The 21,227-nt window shown below is 40.8% G+C and overlaps 2 protein-coding genes across 2 annotated transcripts; both read left to right on the top strand.

Moving 5' to 3' along the window:
* The first annotated feature begins 3,272 nt into the window (after positions 1–3,272).
* On the top strand, positions 3,273–4,208 carry LOC150068882 (olfactory receptor 7G2-like). Its single transcript, XM_090341837.1, has one exon. It carries the CDS (start codon positions 3,273–3,275, stop codon positions 4,206–4,208), a length of 936 nt encoding a protein of 311 aa, XP_090197963.1.
* An 11,034-nt stretch (positions 4,209–15,242) lies between these two features.
* Positions 15,243–16,199, top strand: LOC150068881 (olfactory receptor 7E178-like). Its single transcript, XM_090329434.1, has one exon. It carries the CDS (start codon positions 15,243–15,245, stop codon positions 16,197–16,199), a length of 957 nt encoding a protein of 318 aa, XP_090185560.1.
* The last annotated feature ends 5,028 nt before the right edge of the window (positions 16,200–21,227 follow it).

Raw genomic sequence — 21,227 nt, 5'->3', positions numbered from 1 at the left:
ATAGGATGCCATGCAGGAGCTCAGTATATAAATACTACGTTCTTCACCTTATTTAACCTCTTCCTTGCCTCCTCCTCATCCTCTTCCTCTGCCTTCATAACTCTTGTACTCAATTCTTTCCTACACTTTCTATTCCTCCCTCTACTTTATCTTTCTTTAATTCTTCTCCTTGGCTCTCCCTTTCTTTGTCACTTCTCATTCAGCATCAGACTCACTTCTATGTTTTAATCTCTGTTCTTTTCCTTTCTTCTTGCCTTCTTGCTTTTATTTTTTCCATGTGTCATGGGGCTTGAACTCAGCCTGGGCACTTTCCCTGAGCTCTTCAGCTCAAGGGTACTGACCTACCCTTGAGCCAAGCCTCAATTCCTATTTCCTGGAGGTTAATTGGTGACAAGAGTCTCAGGCGCTTTTGAGCCTGGACTAACTTTGAACCTTGCTCCTCAGAGTTCAGCATCCTGAGTAGCTAGGGTTACAGGCATGAACCACTGTGCCAAGCCCTTCTTGGTTTTTGCCCAGTTGAATTTTTCTATGTCGTTGTTTGGATCACCTTTTCAGATTTTAGCATCAGTCTCCAAGGTGAACAGCAAAACGTTCCCTTAGTGTATTTTTTGGGGGACAAGCTTCTTTAATCTTAAAATTCATACAGTGGAAGTTGCTTGTTGAATTTTCATTAAAAAAATAGAGCTCTGTCTACGTAGCGATAGAGTACTGGTAAATTTACATTATTTGTGGAAACCAAGAAAATTTCTCCTCTTTTCTCTTGACAAGTCATAGTTTGGCACTGAGAATGCATGCAAGTCTAATCCTTCTCCTGCATAGATTGCATGCACTTTTACCATGCTAAGGTAATTCTCTCCAACTTTCCAACTGATTATTTCTAACAGCATGCAATGTACCTGGTATATGCATTTCCATCAATGAAAACCATTTCTGAGGCTGGAAATGTGGTTTTGTGGTAGAGTTTTTGCCTAACATGCATGAAGCCCTGAGTTTCACTGCTTAGCACTATAGAAAGAGAAATGGCACCATATAAAGAGAACTGGTGCTGTGGCTCAAAAGGTAGAAAACTAGCATTGAGCAAAAGAAGCTAGGCACAGGGCCCAGGCTCTGACTTCAAGCACTAAACTTTGGATCCTCTGTGACATATACCATCCCATCTCTTCTCTTTAGCACAAATTCTTAAGATCTTTGAATACGAAGTACTCTTCCCAAAGCTTCTTTATTTTCCTCTAAGTTCAGTGCAAGAAGAATTTGACTTGATTTCTTTAACACAAAATTCACCTTCACCCTTCAGCAGCCAAATCTGTGCTCTTCAATTCATGCTACTGATTGTACGTATGCCCGAGTGCATTCGTGGGCCATGAATCAGGACCTAAACACCGCCCCTTACTTTCAAGGCTCACACTTTACAACTAGAGCCAGAGCTCCATTGCTGGCTCTTTGCTGATTTGGAGAAGAGCTTTGGAGACTTTTCTGCCTAAGCTCCACCTCCTAAGCAGTGAGGATTAGAAGCACAAGCCAACCAGCACCCATAACGGACACTGACTGATTTGAGGGTAGGTCACACATTCATCTAACAAGTCATAGGCGAGGTTAATACAATTGTACATTGAATGGTACTCTAAAGTTATCTGTCTATTCCCAGCCCTGTTTAACATTTCCATATTCAAAAAAAATAAATATTAGAAATTATCAAAGACAGCAAATATAGCAGCCTGTGTATCAGTGGCACAAAATTTAAATCTCAACACACGGTAGGTGGAGGTGGAACAAGACGGAAGTCAAAGCTGCATGGAGTACATAGTTCAAGGCCAGCTGGGCAAGCAACACATACAGTGCACGCAAGATAGGAAAAAGCAGTTGGGCAGAGGCAACCCACAGATGTGGATGTCACACGCTTGGACTCAGAGCTCAGTGTGAAAAATATGAAATTTCCCCATAATGTTGAGAAATATGAAATCTCTCCATAATGTAATAGTAACCAATAGCAACCACTTTCACAACACAAACATAATCCAAAGTCTTAGAAGAATGGCCTTTAGAATAGTGCAAGTAGCTACAGTTTATACAATGGGATGGAAAAACAGCCAACAGGATGTGCAGTTTGAGTTGGTTCGAGTCAGTGAAACTGAACCTGAATAAGAGGAGGAAATTCCAGGAGTAAAACAATAAAATAAGGCCAGAAACAAGACATGCAGTCTACTGCCTGTTTAACCAAGTGGAAATTCAATAAACCCCTAGCTGAGCCCCTAGCTGAGTCTTACCTAATGTGATCATAATCAATCATTACTCTGTAACTATGCTTCTGCTTCTGTAACCTGCTTCAGCCACCCATAAATATCCCCCTCTCCCCAGCCTAGGCGCGCAAGTCTCCTAGAAGACCTTGTTGCCCCGGGTACTCGTGTTCCTGAATAAACCTCTTGCTGATTGCATCCGACTGAGTGGTCTCGCTGTTCCTTGGGAAGGGGGCTCTGCCTGGAAGACATCCCGCTGAATCGGGAGTCTAACAAGTGGATCCACCATACTCACCTCCTCCCCGCAGGGCCCAGAGTCTTCCAGGACATGCTCTCCTGGGACTCCAGTGACAGTACAATAGCTGTGTAATGAGGAGCTTTGGATGTTGAGCAGGAGGGCTACCGGGGCTGAGGAGCTGCCGTGTCCCTTCACAGCCCAGGCCAGTCAGGAAGCAAAGCCTAAGCCCCAAGCCAGGCCAGGGCAGCCGTTCTGGGCAGGAATCAGATGCCTCTAACCCTGTGTTGCCCTGCCCTGAGGACAGAAAGAGCTCCTGTCCTCTACATCCAGGCAAGAGGCCAGGCGTGGAGGCAGCCAGGTTGGTGCCCTGGCCCTGATCAATGCTTTGAAAATGGGGTAGGGGTGTGGGAATTAATGCCTACACTCTAATCACCAGCCCTCCTGTCTACTGTGTGTAGACAAAAATCTCTTGGTACTGACATTAGTGTTTACCTACTCTCACTCTGCTGGCTGATTCTCCAAGAGCACAAAACTTGTTTTTCCTGTAGGACATTAATCCAGCCTTCGTTTTTCTTTTTTGTGCTGTTCCTGGGGTTTGAACTTAAGGCATAGGTATGATGTCTTATTTGCTCCAGGCTGGCAGTGTAGGACTTGAATCACAGCTCTACTCTTGGGTTTTGGGGTGGTTAATTGGTGATAAGAGTCTCATAGACATTGTGATCCTCTTGATCTCTGCCCTTCAAGTAGCACGTGTGATCTCACGTTTCACTTCATCTAGTCCAGTAATTTCCAGAGGGAGCATGGAAGTCATAAACCAAACAGCAATAGCTAGATTCTTCCTTGTGGGACTCACAGATGACCCAGAACTCCAGCCCCTCCTCTTCAGCCTCTTCCTGTCCATGTACCTGATCACCGTGCTGGGGAATCTGCTCATCATCCTGGCCGTCAGCTCTGACCCCCACCTCCACACCCCCATGTACTTCTTCCTGTCCAGTCTCTCCTTCATTGATGTCTGCACCAGCACCACTACCATCCCAAAGGTGCTGGTGAACATTCAGGCCCAGGACCACAGCATCTCCTCTGCTGGGTGCCTTGCCCAAGTCTGCTTTGTCTTGCTTTTTGGTGGGTTAGAAAGTTGTCTCCTTACAATGATGGCCTATGACCGCTATGTGGCCATCTGTCACCCTCTGAGGTACACAGCCATCATGCATCCCCACCTCTGTGTCCTGCTGGTTATAATTTCCCTGCTTGTTATTTCCATGAACGCTTTGCTCCACAGCCTCATGCTGCTGAGATTGTCCTTCTGCACCGACCTTGAACTGCCCCACTTCTTCTGCGAGCTCATCCAGATCATGAACAAGGCCTGTTCTGACACTTCTATCAATACCATTCTTGCCTACGTGGCAACTAGTGCCTTTGCTGGTGTTCCCCTCTTGGGGATTATTTTCTCTTACACCCTGATTGTGTCTTCTGTTTTGAGGATACCCACCGTGAAGGGAAGACACAAAGCCATTTCTACCTGTGGGGCTCATCTCTCTGTGGTCTCCTTATTCTATGGGACAGCTTGTGGGTTGTATATGAGCTCAGAGATGGCTAATTCTTCCACTAAAAATATGGTGGCCTCGATGATGTATGTTGTGGTCCCTCAAATGCTGAACCCCTTCATCTATAGTTTGAGGAACAGAGAGATAAAGGATGCCTTGAAGCGGCTCCTCCTTGGGAAGCTTTCTCTGTGATTGTATCAACACTTTGGTTTCAAAAAGTAATGAAAATGTAGACATACCAATGAGCCCAAAGACCTGGAATGGTTCATCACCAAGTTCCCCACTCGCAAAATGGCGAAATCCAATGATAATATATTACAGTCCCATTTATAATTTCAATCTGGTTTCCGATATTACCTGCCTTGTTGAGTAACGTTTCCTGTGTGAGCTCAGACTACACCATCTGTTTTGTTCTTCTAAACCAAGTAAGGCAGAAACTGCATGGTGGGTTCTTTCTTTAAAAAATTTCATGAATCTGTGTCCAAAAAAGAAAAATGTTAATGGTGGCTAGAGCTTAGATTGGTGTGTGTGTGTGTGTGTGTGTGTGTGTGTGTGTGTGTGTGTGTGTGTGTCTGTCGGTCATGGGACTTGAACTCTGGGCCTGGACACTGTCCCTGAGCTCTTCAGCTCAAGACCTCTGCCCTACCCCCTTGAGCCACAGCGCCACTTCATAGATTTATTTTTAATGTCAAGTTCCTGTGTGAAGACTCAATTCAGTTGATAATATAGATAAGTACACGTTGGGCTGTATTTCTTAGAAAATCTCAACATGATTGAATTTTTGGGGGAGAAAGGGGTCATGGACCTTAAACTCTGGCCTGGGTACTGTCCCTGAGCTCTTCAGCTCAAGGTTACCGCCCCACCTCTGGGCTTGGGCGCTGTCCCTGAGCTATTCAACTCAAGGTTACTATCCTACCCTTGAGCCACAGCCCCACTTCCTATTTTCTAGTGATTAATTAGAGATCTTTGTATTGCCCGGGCTGGCTTTTTACCAAGATCCTCACATCCCAGCTTCCTGAGTAGCTAGGATTATAGGTATGAGCCACCACACCCAGCTAAGATTGAATTTTTATACTCAAATAATGACCAGGGTCTTCTCCAAAAATCTGTCCTTCTGTCCTTACAAGGTCTTCTTTGTATCAGTTCAGCTTGTTTTTTTTAATCATTTCCAAAATTATCAGGGTTCCTTGATAGGTTTCTCAAAGAGAAAGATGCAATATGTCCATTATAGTGAGAAAATAATGATATCAATACTAATAAACACTAATAAAATATTAATCATAATACTGTAATATATAATAATGATATGTAATAGTTATTAAAATAATACACTTCTAATTAATAAGACTGATAATGATATTAGTGATAATTAATAATAACATAATTATTGTGCACTAGCACTTGATAATATCAGATCATGTAGGCTTCAAGGACCCTACATGAGATAGCATGGTCTCTGTTTACTAATGAACTGATGAGAGTCTCCAGGGGCAGGCATGATTGCAGATATTTTAAATTGTTTGGTCCACCATAGTGGCCATTGCTCCAAACTTGCATGGAGATCTTCAAGATACAGTTTAGGAGGTGGTCCCCAAATAATATCCCTTTTCTTTTTCTTGGCTTGAGCTCAGGTTCTAAGCACTGTCCTGGGGTTTTCTCAAGGACAGAGTTCTACCCCTTGAGCCACAGCAACACTTCTGACATTTTGTCCATGTATGTGGTACCAAGAAATGGAACCCAGGTCTTCATGGGCCAAACTCCCAGCCCCTCCAAATAATATCTTTGTACTTTACTGGTCCTTTCCTCTGATGATGCATATTGAGTATTCAACTGGACTTAGGACCAAATACGGTCTTTGCATACGGAAAAAATGGGAACTTAATACAACTTAAAATTAAATTTGAATTATAATCAAATGTGATCTTTACATTGAAGTTTACCCCAAAGTACCAGGAACTTAATATAATTCCATATCATATGACCCAGCCGGTAGAAATCGAATGAATGTGGCAGAGGAGGGAAACAGTGACAAAAACATAAGAAAAGGTATCAATGTGCAAGAAGTAATAGATCTACCACCTGACAAATGTAACTAAACACCTCTATACATTATCCAGACAATAAAAATTTTAAAACAGAAATAAAGCTTAGAAAAATTTATATTAACTGAAGTAAGTCAAACTCAAAGGAACATGGGCCCAATAGTCTCACTCATTTGTGATAATAAGTAGAAACCTTGGGCTCTCCTAGCATACATTTACAATAGAACAAAATCTAGATACATAAGGCCAAATAGTATGACACTAACTGACAGGACGACCAGCATAAGGAAACAAAAGCCATATAATGAGTGATTGTTGTCCTTTATGTTCTATGTTACTCTCATCTATTTTGCCATCCCTTGGTGATCTCATATTATTTCAGTATTTCACCTTGTTATCTGATATATTTTATAGGTGCTTAATTGGTTATTTGAAATTGAATACGGAAGGGGGAAAATCAAGATGGGGGAAGGGTGGGAGAAAATGGGGACCATGTCATGAGAAAGGGTATCAATGTTGTAAAGTTATTCACCTTTTATCTGGTGAATATAATGTAGCCCTTCTATTAATCAGGATAAAAAAAGAAATAAAAAGAAATGGAATGAATGCAGCCAGATTTGAATTCTCAGTATTGTATATAGAATTTTTTGGTAAATGAAATGGCAATGTCATAGGAACCTAAAGTTTTATTATCATTCCCTAATATATTCTGGTACCATTTATTATAGTCATTTACTTTCATTTTAAATTTGATAAAGTTTAATGGTAATGAATAAAGGCAATCAATAAAATTTCCCTCTGGGCTGTACATCCTTCTCGCATTACTTTTCCCCTGGTCATGATATTTTATTTAAAAAGAGTAATTTAATTTTAAGTGTTTAGAGTAAGAATAAACATTTATTTTTAGTATAAAAGCTGTGGTCTTATGATGACAATTGTGAGCTTTGATGAAATCAGATCACCGATCTCAGCATGAGATGATTAAGAGTGATAGTGGGGACATTGTTTTCTATCTTTTCTTTCCTGGATACTTCTTGTTCTATTTTCTTTGTTGTGATTCTTGATCCTTATTGAGAAAGTATCGACCTGTGCCAAGGAGGCCTAGTGTATCTCCTATTCCTTCTTGTAAAGTTTTCAGTGTGTTGGCTTTTACCTCGAGATCTTTGATCCATTTGGAGTTAATTCTAGTGCAGGGTGACAAAGAAGGATCCAACTTTAGTTTTCCGCTGGTGCTTAACTAGTTCTGCCAGCACCACTTGTTGAAGAAGCTATCATTCTTCCATTCTTTTTTTTTGGCTCCCATGTCAAAGATTAGGTGGCCATAGGTCTGTGGTTAAATATCTGGGTCTTCAGTTGTATTCCATTGGTCTTCAAGCCTGTTCTTGTGCCAGTACCAAGCTGTTTTGATAATTATAGCTCTGTAATACAGTCTAAAGTTTGGTATTGATATCCCGCCTGCACTGTTCTTTCTGCTAAGAATTGTTTTTGCTATATGGGGTCTTTTATTATTCCATATGAAATTTTGAATTGCCGCTCCTATTTCTTTAAAGAAAGATACTGGAATATTGATGGGTATTGCACTGAATTTGTAGATAGCCGTTGGGAAGATTTTCATTTTCACGATATTGATTCTTCAAATCCAGGAGCCTGAAAGGTTTTTCCATTTTCTTAATTCTGCTTTAATTTCCTTTTTCAGGATTTTAAAGTTTTCCTCAAAAAGGTCCTTTACATTCTTAGTTAAGATAATTCCTAGGTACTTGATTTTCTTTGAGGCTATTGCAAAAGGAGTTGCTTTCCTGATTGTTGCCGTATTCTTCACTGTTGTCATAGAGGAAGGCAGTTCATTTTTGAGGGTTAATTTTATAGCCTGCTACCCTCCCAAAGTTTTGAATCAGCTCAAGGAGCTTTGGAGTAGAGTCTATATGATTCTTTATATACAGGATCATGTCATCTGCAAAGAGGGAATGTTTTACTTTCTCTTTCCCTATTTGGATCCACTTTATACTTGCTTCTTGCCTTATTGCACTGGCTAGAAATTCTAAGACTATGTTAAAGAGGAGTGGAGAGAGTGGACATCCTTGTCTCATTCCTGATTTTAGATGGAATGGCTTTAGCTTTTTGCCATGAAGTATAATACTAGCTGTGGGTTTGTCATACACAGCCTTTATTATATTGAGGAATGTTCCATGGATTCCTAGTTTCTGCAGAGCTTTTAACATAAAGGGGTGTTGGATCTTGTCAAAACCTTTTCTACATCTATTGAGACAATCATGTTATTTTGTCCCTGCTCCTGTTGATGTGTTGAATTATATTAATTGATTTGCGTTTTGAACCAGCTTTGCCTCCCCGTGATGAATCCTGTTTGATCATAGTGTATAATTTTTTGATGAGTTGTTGAGGATGCTTGGCCAGTATTCTGTTGAGAAGTTTTGCATTGATGTTCATCAAAGAAATAGGTCTATAGTTCTCTTTCTTTGATGAATCTCTGTCTGGTTTGGGGATGAGGGTTATACTGGCTTAATAGAATGAGAGAATAAACATTTCTTTTAATTTTAAAAGCTGTGGTCTTATGATGACAATTGTGTGCTTTGATGAAATGAGATCAACGATCTCAGCATGAGATGAGTAGGAGAGATAGTGGGGACATTCTCTTTTCTTTTCTATCTTTTCTTTCCTTGGTACTTCTTGTTCTCTTTTCTTTGGGCTCGGTTGGCTCCTCTGCACATCTTTGGGAGATCCGAGGGGATGTAGCACATAAGAGGAAAAGGGTGGTGAACAATGCAGCATTGGTGCTCCCTGGACATGCACCTAGGGATGGGAGGGGGTGAGTGGGAGGGACCGAGGGAAAGGAGGACAATTTATAAAATGGAAGGCAGTGAGGCACAGCGAGGTCCTCACCAACTTGGCCCAAATTGGCCCGGGGACACCTCAGCTCTAGGGGACTTCAGAACACCTGGGAGGCCCTACTGAAGAATCCAGGGAGACCCCAATCTCTGGGTCTCCCCCACCTGTGGGGAAGTTGGGGGCAGGTACAAGGCCAGACTCCGAGGGGGCGGGGCCAGCAGTTACTCCCTAGTTGCTCTTTCTACAGGAATTCAAATCCTGGGTTGACTCTGCCCCTAATCCCAGCAAGAGGCGAGGTGGGTGAGGGAAATGGGAACCAAGACATGAGAAAGAGAATCAATGTTTGTGAGGTAATGCACCTTCTATCTGGTAAATACAATGTAACCCTTCTATTAATTACAATAAAAAATACATGAAAAAGCTGCCATAAATTGCTACCACTTTTTACTTGATTTTAAAATGTGCTTTTCCAAAAGTTACACTTGGATATGACCAATCAAACAGGACTCTGAACATTCACACAGTGAGACCCAAGGACGATATTCTTAGGAGGGGATCACAAGGGCTCAATAGCTATTTGCATATGATCATGTAAAATGATGCTTAAAAAATTTCCCCTTTTTGGCCGAGAGTTTGGACTAGTGGTAAAAGTGCTTGCCTAGCATGCACAAAGACCCGGGTTACATTCCTTGGTACCACATATATAGAAAAAGCCAGAGTGGTCCTGAGGCTCAAGTGGTAGAGCTCTAGCCTTGAGAAAGTCCAAGGACAGTGCTCAGGCCCTGAGCTCAAGCCCACGACTGGCAGAAAAAAACAAAAAACAAAACAAAACAAAACAAAAAACCCAACCTTTTGTTGCTGTTTTTGATTTCTGTACCTCTTAATCTGCATGTAAGTTTACCTGATTTGGAGAAGGGAAAGGGTGGAACACAGAAATGGTCGGACAAAGGATGAACTAATTCAGCAGTGACACTCACTATGTTGAGAATGGACTAATAATACAATTCAATGGGGGGTGGTCTGGGTGAGAGGGGATTGGAAGGGTAAAATCCTGGAGAAAAAAGATGTACTCATTACCTAATTGTAACTCCTCTGTATATCAACATTAAAATAAACTTTTTTAGAAAATTTAATCAGTGAAATATGTCTTTCCATTATATAGCACTTCTATAAGTAATAAAATCACTGCATTAAAATAAAACAAAAAATAGACATTTCCTAGTAATTCATGTTTCTCCTTGACTTTCTTAATTCTGACTCTCAGAGCCATGGACACTAGGGAAACAGAGACTAATTGGTCTAATAATTGGACTAATTGGGTTCTGTGCATTGAGCCACAAGGTCAGAAAATTAAAATGGCCCATTCTACCCTAAAGATTGCAAGTAAGAACCTAGACTAATCTGTTTCTATGTCTCCAGGGTGATCTGCTTGAGAAGGCGCCTGAGCCATTCTCTCTTCGAGTCACCTCTGAGAACAGAGCCTGAACTACCATCACAGATGAAACAAGGGAACTTCATGGCTGCAGCAGGACAAACCACATCTCAGTAAGTCCCAAGGTCCAGTCTGGATGCACAGAGTCAGAGGCAATCCTGGCTTTTCCTCATCAGGACCAGCGGGATGCCCGGGTACTCAGATGGGAGGGTATCAGGACGTACAATTCAACTCCTAGGCTTAGGAAATTTTGTGTCTTCATTGATGTGAAGGCAGGCATTCCTGCCCTACTATGCCTTGGCTATGTAGGCAATCTATCTTACCAAAGCAAGAAAAAGGTACCTCTACATTGTCCCCAAAGCCCTGACGTAGTCATGAAGATGAGGGAGATGATGGTGATGATGATAATGATTTGAAGGTGATAACCATGCTATATAAGTCACATTCCTAGAAAATTACAAGGACCCAGAGTCTGAGTTAAGGTAGTTTTTGTTTGTTTTATGTGTTTGAATTGAGCTTGTTGCCTTTTTAACTGTATGATTACACTTTCTTCTCTCTATAATAAAAAAGGTCAATTTACATTATCATGTTAATTTTTAGAAGTGTAACATGTTTGAGAGAGAGAGAGAGAGAGAGAGAGTGAGACAGAGACAGAGACAGAGAGTGCATGTGTGCTGGTCCTGGGACAATGCTGAACTCATGGCCTAGATATTGTACCTGAGGTCTCTTTGCTGAAAGGTAGCACTCTCCCACTTGAGCTTAAGTTTCGCTTTTGGCTAGGAGTATACGGACTCTGTTCCAAGCCAACCTGAGATAAAAAGTAGAACACATTCTCAAGACCAAGACCAAAAAAAAAAAAAAGAAAAGAAAACAAGCACCCACAAGTCACAAATGCAGTTATATACTGAGACTCTGTCTTCCAAAATCCCCACCCCCTAATATTCCCAAATATTGAGCGAATGCTTCATTGATCTGAAAAAACAGAGCATATGCGATTTGTGCATCAGTGAACTGTGCCTTCACTTACCTGTGCCTTGATTCCACCAGATTAGTACCCAGAAATAACTAATATCTGTAACCCAGATTTCTTATAACACCACATATTTCCCATTTGATAATCTACAAGGGTAAAAAATTGTGTGAATAATTTGTGGTGTGTGTGTGTGTGTGTGTGTGTGTGTGTGTGTGTGTACCAGTTCTGGGGCTTGAACTCAGGACCTAGATGCTGTCTCTAAGCTAGGTTACCCAAAGCTAGCAATCTATCTCTTGAGCTACCACTCCATGCCTGGCTTTTTATGGTTAAGTGGAGAAAAGAGTCTCATTATCTTTCCTGCCCATACTGGTTTTAACCACAATCCTCAGACCTCAGTCTCTGAGTAGCTAGGATGAAAGGCATGAGCCACCAGTGTTTGGCAAGTCATCATATATTTAAAAAGAGGGGGAATGAAGAATGTAAGTGTGTCTGATTGTAAGATCTTTCACTCTTTCATATAGAACCACCCATAAGCACCATGACCTCTGATCCCTCAATAGTATAATCAAACCAAAGAGCATTTAAGCTGTTCTCAGTATTTCCTTTCACCAGTATACTTCCACCTTCAACAGTGGTTCAGTCCAGGTGAGGCAACACATACCTCTACTGCCCAACAACTTAGATACAGAAGAAAAATTGAGCCCAGGAGTTCAAGGTCGTAGAAAAAAAATCTCATATATGTGATCAAAGTCAGATACACCAGAAACTGAGGAGAAGATTCTAAGTCCGAGTTCAGACTAGAATGTATGGCATATTCTAGGCTTTGCTGGCTCCATAGTGAGACCCTATCTTGAGAAAGTAACATGACATAATGTTGTAAATTCCATTCTCGTATCATACAACATCTAGGAACTGTGTGTTTCTCAGAAAAAAAATGTATGCTACTCTATTTTATATGCAAATTGTAAATTTCTGTGTAGGGCTAGATGCTATTGGTTCATGCCTCTAATCCTAGCTATTAATGAGGCTGATAACTGAGGATCAGTTATCAAAGCCAGCCAGGGCAGAAAAGTCTCCATGAGACTCTTGTCTCCAATTACACCACTCAAAAACTGGAAGTGGTGCTGTAGTTCAAGGGGTAGAGTGTTATCCTTGAGCACAAAGAGGTTCAGGGACGCACCCAGGCCCTGAGTTTGAGCCCCACAGCCAACAAAAAATACTGTGTAGCTGTCTCTGAGACAAGACTTGAGAGACAGTTTTGATTGTTGAACTGGGCAAGATGGTCATATATTAGATAGAGTAAGGTTTTCTTTCCTCTTGGAAAAAAATCAATGTAGAAAATTAATAATAGCAGAGAATGTTTCAGACCTTGCAACCAAAACTGCTTTATCTGTTGCAAATATATTTCACGGATTCGTTTGAAAAGTAGGAGGTGCAAATATTTTCTTAAGAGTGTTGCCATCAATTGAAAAAACTGTAGAAATTAAATCTACTCCCATAGGCAATGGTGAGAGTTCTTCTTTTGTTGTTGTTTCTCTAGGCCTGGGGCTTGAACTCAGGACCTAGGCACTCTCCCTGGCCTTTCTCAAGGCTAGAGTTCTACCACCTGAGCCACAGCACCACTACCGACTTTTTCCATGTATGTGGTACAAAGTAATTGAATACAAGCCTCTGTGCATGCTAGGCAAGTACTCTAGAACTAGGCCAAACTCTGTCTGATGACTCTCTCTTCTTTATTTACGTATGGTGTATTCTTGAGTACACCTTTGGAAGGGTTGGTGGGAGGATAGAGAACTTGAGGGAAAAGGGAGGAAAATAATGCAGCAATGGAGCTCGCTGAACACTGATGAAAATAAAATTTACAGCTTGTGGATACAGATGGGAGAAAGGGACTGTGAGAGAATGAGGGGACAGAAGACAGTGTGTGAAAGGAAATCTACTTGCCACCTGCCATGTGCATTTGTAACCCCGTTGTACATCACCTCTACAACAATACACCATATTAATAAAACAAAAATAAAAAGCGGCCTGGGATCTGGCCGTGTGGTAGAGTGCTTGCCTAGCATGCACGAAGACCCAGGTTCGATTCCTCAGTACTACATACTAGAAAACACCAAAAGTGGTGCCATGGCTCAAGTGGAAGTGCTCTAGCCTTGAGAAAGGCCAGGGACAGTGTCCAATCCCTGAGTTCAAGGCACAGGACTGGCAAAGAAAGATTTTTGAAAAAAGTATTTAGGGTGTTGCAAGCTCTTTTTAAAGAATACCTTTTTAAAGAATACCTTTTGAGGCAGTGCCTCAAAAGGTTACACATAGAACTCCCCTATGACCCAGCAATCCCACTACTTGGCATTTACCCAACCATCCAGAAACACTAACACAACAATGTACATTGCAGCACTATTCACCATAGCAAAGATAAGGAACCAACCTAGATGTCCCTCAGTTGATGAGTGGATCAACAAGTTGTGGTATTTGTACACAGTGGAATTCTATGCTACTGTCAGAAAGAATGACATCACCCCATTTGTTAGGAAATGGAAAGACTTAGAAAAAATAATATTAAGTGAAGTAAGCCAGACTCAAAGGAACTTAGGCTCAATGGTTTCCCTCATTCTTCATAATCAGTAGAAACCTTGGGCTCTACTAGCAGAGATCTGCAATAGAGCAAAATCTTGATACATAAGGCCATATAATGTGAAGCTAATTGACAGGACCTCCAGGATATTGAAACAAAAGCCATATAATGAATGATTGTTGTCCTTAATGTACTAGGTTGTCTCTCATCTCCTTTGCTGTCCCTTGGTTATCTCATATTGGTATAGTATCTCACTTTGTTATCTGATATATTGAATTTATTTGTATTTGGATATTTGAAATTTGATAGGGAAGGGGGAAAACCAAGACAGGTGGGGGGTGTGAGGGGGGGAGGAAAATGGGTACAAAGACATATGAAAGGGTATCAATGTATGTGAATTAATGCACCTTCTATCTGGCAGATATCATGTAACCCTTTTACTAATTACAATAAAAAATAAATAAAAAAAAAAAACAAAAAAAAAAACAAAGTGATAGCCAGGAAGCCAGTTGCTCACACCTATAATCCTAGCTACTCAGAAGGCTGAGATCTGAGTGAGGATTGTGATTCAAAGCCAGCCCAGAAGCAAACTCTATGATATTCTTATTCCCAAGAAACTAACAAAGAACAACAAAGACCTATAGCTCAAGTGGTGCAGGGCCAGACTTGAATGAAAAAGTCAGGCAAGAACAAGGCCCTCAGTTCAAGTCCTAGCACCAGCACACAACACACACACACACACACACACAAACACACACACACACACATCTTCAGTCCTTTCCTCCCTCCCTCCACTCTTTCTTTCCTTCTTGATGAGACATTCAATCTAGGACCTCAAGGTTGCTAGGAAAGTACACTACTATTAAATGGCATCCAAGCTCTGCATTCCATTTCTTTCCCTATTTCCTTTTCTTATACTTTTTTGTTCATCTTGGGGCTTGAACGCTGGGCCTGGGTGTTGTCCCTGAGCTCTTCAGCTCAAGGCTACCGCCCTACCCATTGTACCACAGCACCACTTCCCTATTTCTTTTTTTTTAATCTTGTTATTAAGATGTTGTACAGAGGATTAACCATTTTATAAGTCAATTTCTGTTCAATTTCTTAAAGGATCCACAAAACCAGACCAAAGGTATAGATTCTGCTCTGAATGTATAATGCTCTGTAGAAAAACATTTACACCTTTCCCAAGCTATTTATACTGCTTAAGTTTAATGTGCATCACACTGGAAGATTCAGACTTGAAGTCTGAATCATCATCCCAAATTACTGGAATCCAAAAGATAGAGCTTTAAACATGTGACCCCTACCCTGCTGCATTTATTCCATCCATCTCTTCCCTCACACTAGGTATCCAGGAAATATGGAGGCACAGAATGAAACCGCCATCTTGGAATTCCTGCTCCTGGGACTGTCTAATGATCCAGAAGTGGAACCCATCCTCTTTGGGTTACTCCTGTCTATGTACCTGATCACTGTGCTGGGTAATCTGCTCATCATCCTGGCCATCACCTCTGACCCCCACCTCCACAAACCCATGTACTTCTTCCTCTCCATCCTCTCCTTGGCTGACCTGGGCTTCATCTCCACCACTGTCCCCAAGATGCTGGTGGACCTGAGGAATCACAGCAAATCCATCAGCTACGCTGGCTGCCTGACCCAGGTGTCCTTTTTCTTCTTTTCTGGATGCTTGGACAGTGTGCTGCTGGCTGTGATGGCCTATGACCACTTGGTGGCCATCTGCCACCCTCTCCACTACTCACTCATCATGAGTCTCCGCCTCTGTGGCTTGTTGGTTCTCCTGTCATGTTTTATTAGTTTTTTGGAGTTCCAGGCACACTTCTTACTGGTGTCACAACTTACCTTCTGCAAAAGAGGAGAAATCCGTCACTTTTTCTGTGACCCGTCTGAATTGCTCAACCTAGCCTGCGAGGATCCATCTACTAATCAAATATTGTTATATGTTTTTGGTGTATTCTTCGGTAGTGGTCCGATTTCAGTGATATTGTACTCTTATATTCGAATTATTTCTGCCATTCGGAGAGTCCAGTCATCCAGTGGGAAATACAAAGCCTTCTCCATGTGTGGCTCTCACCTGTCAGTGGTAACCATGTTTTATGGGACAGGCCTGGGGGCCTACTTCAGTTCTATTGTCTCTCACACCCCCAAGAAAGTGATGGTGACATCTTTGGGCTATACCGTGGTCACCCCCATGCTGAACCCCTTCATCTACAGTTTGAGGAACAGGGACATCAAGAGAGCAATTTGGTGGCTTGCCTGCAAACCAGCCCATCGTCAATGCCCAGGCTCTCCTTTCTAACCTGCTGGTCAGAATAGACTGCCAAAAGAACACACCTGATTTTGGAAAGTATGCCTATGCAGCTAGTCTCATTTCGGTCACTCTTATGGGCAACCTTATTTCACATTCCTGCATGAAGAGGAGAGTTCCCCTCCTAGGGTTGAGACCAGCAATGTTCTTGGAAGCCTTAGAGATTCAAGATTTGGTTTGCCTCCATTTGGAGATGGTGGTAGAATATTTGGAAGATGGGGAGCTGGGGCCCTATTCCTCCAATCTTTTACCCTTTCATAGTATCCCTTCCCTATAACTGGTTCTTAAACTTTTAGTGAATAGAATATCTTTGTGAATATAATTATGCTTTCATCCAAGGTGTATGTGTTCATACTCTTCTTCTCTCATCATCTCATTTTCCTTCTCCCAAGATTCCACACAAATAATCCTTCGGTGTCCATGTCATTGTATGTCACAGGTTTAGATTCTACTTGTGATTGAAAATGGATGGATGCCTGCTATTTGCTGAATAGGATGGTCTCCAGATCTGTCTTGTCCTCCAAGTGACCTAATTTTCTATTTCAGTATGACTGAATAAATAATGTTCATATACCAACTACATTGTCTTTATCCACTCATGGGTTGATTGATCCTCAGGATGAATCCAGCACTAGTGTATTATGAATAGTGCAACAATAATCCTCAACTTGAAGATACCTCTATTGTTTATATTCTTTCCAATAGAAGACCTAGACAAATTTCATGGCTGACTCATAAGAATTTATAGTGAATAATTATGTTTTGTGTTGGCTGGTGCTTGAACCCAAGGTCTGGGCACTGTCCCTGAGCTTTTAGTGCTCAAGGCTTGCATTCTACCACTTGAGCCACAGCTCCATTTCCAACTTTTATTTCCTTTTGCTAGTTAATTGGAGATAGCTATCTCGTGGACTTTTCTGCCAGAGATGGCTGTGATCACGATCCTCAGATCTCAGCCTCTTCAGTATCTAGGATTACAGGAGTGAACTACTGTAATGCAATTTAAGAACAAATCTTTTGGTACCGGAAGCATGGCCTGGGGGTAGAGTACTTGCCTAGCATGCATGAAGTTTGATTCCTTGGTACCGCATACATAGAAAAAATCCAGAAGTGGTGCTGTGGCTCAAGTGGTAGAGTTCTAGCCTTGAGAAAAAAAAAACCTAAAGGACAATACTCAGGCCCTGAGCCTGATCCCAGGATGGGACAAAAGTAAAAGAAAAGAAAAGAAAAGACACACATGGCAGAAAGAAAACACTTCTTAGCAGAAAGAACAGCGCCGGAGGAATTTCAATTCCAAACTTTAGACTCTATTACAGAGCTATAATTCTCAAAACAGCTTGGTACTGGCACAGGAACAGGCCTGAGGACCCAGATATTAAACCACAGACCTATGGCCACCTAATCTTTGACAAGGGAGCCAAAAAAATAGAATGGAAGAAAGACAGCCTCTTCAACAAGTTGTGCTGGCAGAACTGGTTAAGCACCTGCAGAAAACTAAAGTTGGATCCTTCTTTGTCACCTTGCACTAGAATTAACTCCAAATGGATCAAAGACCTGGAGGTAAAAGCTGACACACTGAAAACTTTACAGGAAGGAATAGGAGATACACTAGGCCTCCTTGGCACAGGTCGAAACTTTCTTAATAAGGACCAAGAATCACAACAAATCAGAGAAAGGCTGGATAAGTGGGACTGCATTAAACTGCAGAGCTTTTGTATGGCAAAGGACATAGCTAGTAAATTAATTAGGAAGCCTACCGAGTGGAGAAAATCTTCACCAACCGAACAACGGACAAAGCCCTCATATCTAAAAATATATCAACAGCTCAAAAAATTGAATCACTCCAAAACTAACCTCCAAAGTAACAACCATCCCATTAAAAAATAGGCCAAAGAGAGTCTTCTCTGAAGAAGAAACAAAAATGGCCTATAGACACATGAAGAAATGCTCAACATCTCTGGTCATAAAAGAAATGCAAATCAAAACAACTCTAAGATTCCACCTCACTCCAGTTAGAATGGCCAGGATCAGGAAAACGAATAACAACAGATGCTGGAGGGGATGTGGCCAGGAGGAATTACTACTACACTGTTGGTGGGAGTGCAAACTCGTTCAACCACTATGGAAAGCAGTGTGGCAGTGCCTCAAAAGGCTAAACATAGAACTCCCCTATGACCCAGCAATTCCACTACTTGGCATTTACCCAACCATCCAGAAACAAGGACATACTAAATACACTAGCACAACAATGTTCATTGCAGCACTATTCACCATAGCAAAGATAAGGAACCAACCTAGATGTCCCTCAGTTGATGAGTGGATCAACAAGTTGTGGTATTTGTACACAGTGGAATTCTATGCTGCTGTCAGAAAGAATGACATTGCCTCTTTTGTTAGGAAATGGAAAGACCTAGAAAAAATAATATTAAGTGAAGTAAGCCAGACTCAAAGGAACTTAGGCTCAATGGTTTCCCTCATTCTTCATAATCAGTAGAAACCTTGGGCTCTACTAGCAGAGATCTGCAATAGAGCAAAATCTTGATACATAAGGCCATATAATGTGAAGCTAATTGACAGGACCTCCAGGAGATTGAAACAAAAGCCATATAATGAATGATTGTTGTCCTTAATGTACTAGGTTGTCTCTCATCTCCTTTGCTGTCCCTTGGTTATCTCATATTGGTATAGTATCTCACTTTGTTATCTGATATATTGAATTTATTTGTATTTGGATATTTGAAATTTGATAGGGAAGGGGGGAAAACCAAGACGGGTGGGGGGTGTAGGGGGGAGGAGGGAAATTGGTACCAAGACATGTGAAAGGGTATCAATGTATGTGAATTAATGCACCTTCTATCTGGCAAATATCATGTAACCCTTTTACTAATTACAATAAAAAACTTTTTTTTTTTTTGCCAGTCCTGGGCTTGAGCTCAGGGCCTGAGCACTGTCCTTGGACTTTCTCAAGGCTAGAGCTCTACCACTTGAGCCTCAGCATCACTTCCGGCTTTTTTCTATATGTGTGGTACCGAGGAATCGAACCCGGGTCTTCATGCATGCTAGGCAAGCACTTTAACCACTAGGCCAAACTCCCGGCCCCTACAATAAAAAACTTTTTTAATTTAAAAAAAATAAAAATAAAATAAAATCATTTAAGTTATTATAGCTAAAGTAGCTGGTTTTAGAGGGTAGTGTGGATTATAGGAATCCAGTAATTACATCATAAATCAATATTCTGTCATGGTTAGTGATTTTAGAACTCTCCATTTATGCACATTCATGACTACTGTCCAATGCAGGAAGCATTTTTCATAACCAATTGAACTTTTTAATTGTTGCTTTAATAAATAATGTGGAATTGACATTGTGTTTAAGATCAAAGAAAAAGTTGCTTTTTTAAAATTTTAAATGGCTCATTTGACCAAGCTTCTAAAACAATGATGCAGGTGACATTTGCAGAACAATTTCTTGAAGGTAACTGATATTAAATGTATTATATGCCAAGAAAAAATGGCTTCAATTCACATCAAAAGGAGAGTTCTAATTTAGTATTGGCCTCACTATGATATTTCTCTGGAGATTTTCCAACAGTCAGCTGTCATCGCATGAAGTGATTTGGCTCAGGATATTAGTCCATGAGAGATTCAAGGGGAACATAACAAAATGAGGATAGCAGTATCTGCCTTCAATGATATCGGGGAAGAAAAGAAAAAGCTTCTGTACAACATTATTTTGTTCAAATTACCTTGAGACAAGAAGGGAAAAAAATGAAGGGCATGTTAAATATGTTTTTGTCTTAGACCACATATCAGGAATAAATTTGTCCTTGTAAGTAAAAGATGGCCTTGGGCAAATTGTATATCCCGTCATGAGTTTATATTTGTTGCCTTTTGGTTCTCATTTCTAATTCTACTTTCCTTTCCGGAATCACTGTTTCTCAATTTTTATAACATTGGTAGAGTTGTAAATCTACTTACAAACTCTCAAAGGATAGAATCCTAAGGGAGATTTTTTGAGGGTCCTTCAATCTGATCACTTTTTAACAATGTCTGATCTCCACTCTGAGGTCATACTTAATATGTACAAGATCAATTTTGAATTTACAAACAACATTTAAAAATACATATAGAATATTGTTGTCAATGTAGGTATGCATTATGGAATGAGTAAGGATCTTCATCTTTTGCAGCATAATGAATCACAGAAGAAAAGGAACTTCTTTGTGAATAAGACACTCAGAACAAACACTTATTTCTAAAATTTTCTTCACCTATTAAGGACAATAATTTATTATCATGATATCTTTATGTCTGCATCTGTTTTTTTTTTGTTTTGTTTTGTGAACACACTTCAATGGACATATTGAAATTCAACCTTCTTTCTAAAAATAGTTGTATAAGGCTGAGAAAACAGGAAATACATTTTTCCGGTAAAGTTAAATTTGTTGAATCCCAAACTATACCCCCACTATCAATGTAGTAAGTAAATAAGCCACTGAAAATACTTGTTAAGAAAGACCACCCTGAGAGGAGGGGATGGGGAGAGGGAAATGGGAACCAAGACATGAGAAAGGGTATCAATGTTTGTGAAGTAATGCACCTTCTATTTGGTGAATATAATGTAGCACCTTTATTAAGTACAATAAAAATATATGAAAAAAAAGAAACACATGGCAGATTATCAACCTTCAGCAACAAAGTTCAGGGACAGTGCCCAGGCCCTGTGTTCAAACCCCAGGACCAGCAAAAACTTTTTAAAAAAGAGAACAACTCTTTTTTTTTTAAGTTATCTTTAAGGCGTTTTGATTCAACATGTATGTTTATGAGTACAATGTATCTTGATCAATGACACCGCCTCTTCACCTCTCCTAATCCCACTTCAAGTTACCTAGTTCCATTTTCACCTATGTACAGTAAATATGAAGACTGTCTTGCCCACGCTCCCTCTCTTCATTCATCTGCCCCTCCTTCCTTGGCCTCTCCCCACCCCAATAAAACATGGTCCAGCATCCTGATATTTATT

The sequence above is a fragment of the Megascapheus bottae genome, chromosome 1 (genome assembly GCF_031878675.1).
Source record: "Megascapheus bottae isolate mThoBot1 chromosome 1, mThoBot2.hap1, whole genome shotgun sequence".
Classification (NCBI taxonomy): Eukaryota; Metazoa; Chordata; class Mammalia; order Rodentia; family Geomyidae; genus Megascapheus; species Megascapheus bottae.
Note: the sequence above shows the minus strand (reverse complement) of the source record. Positions and strands in the feature narration are given on the sequence as shown.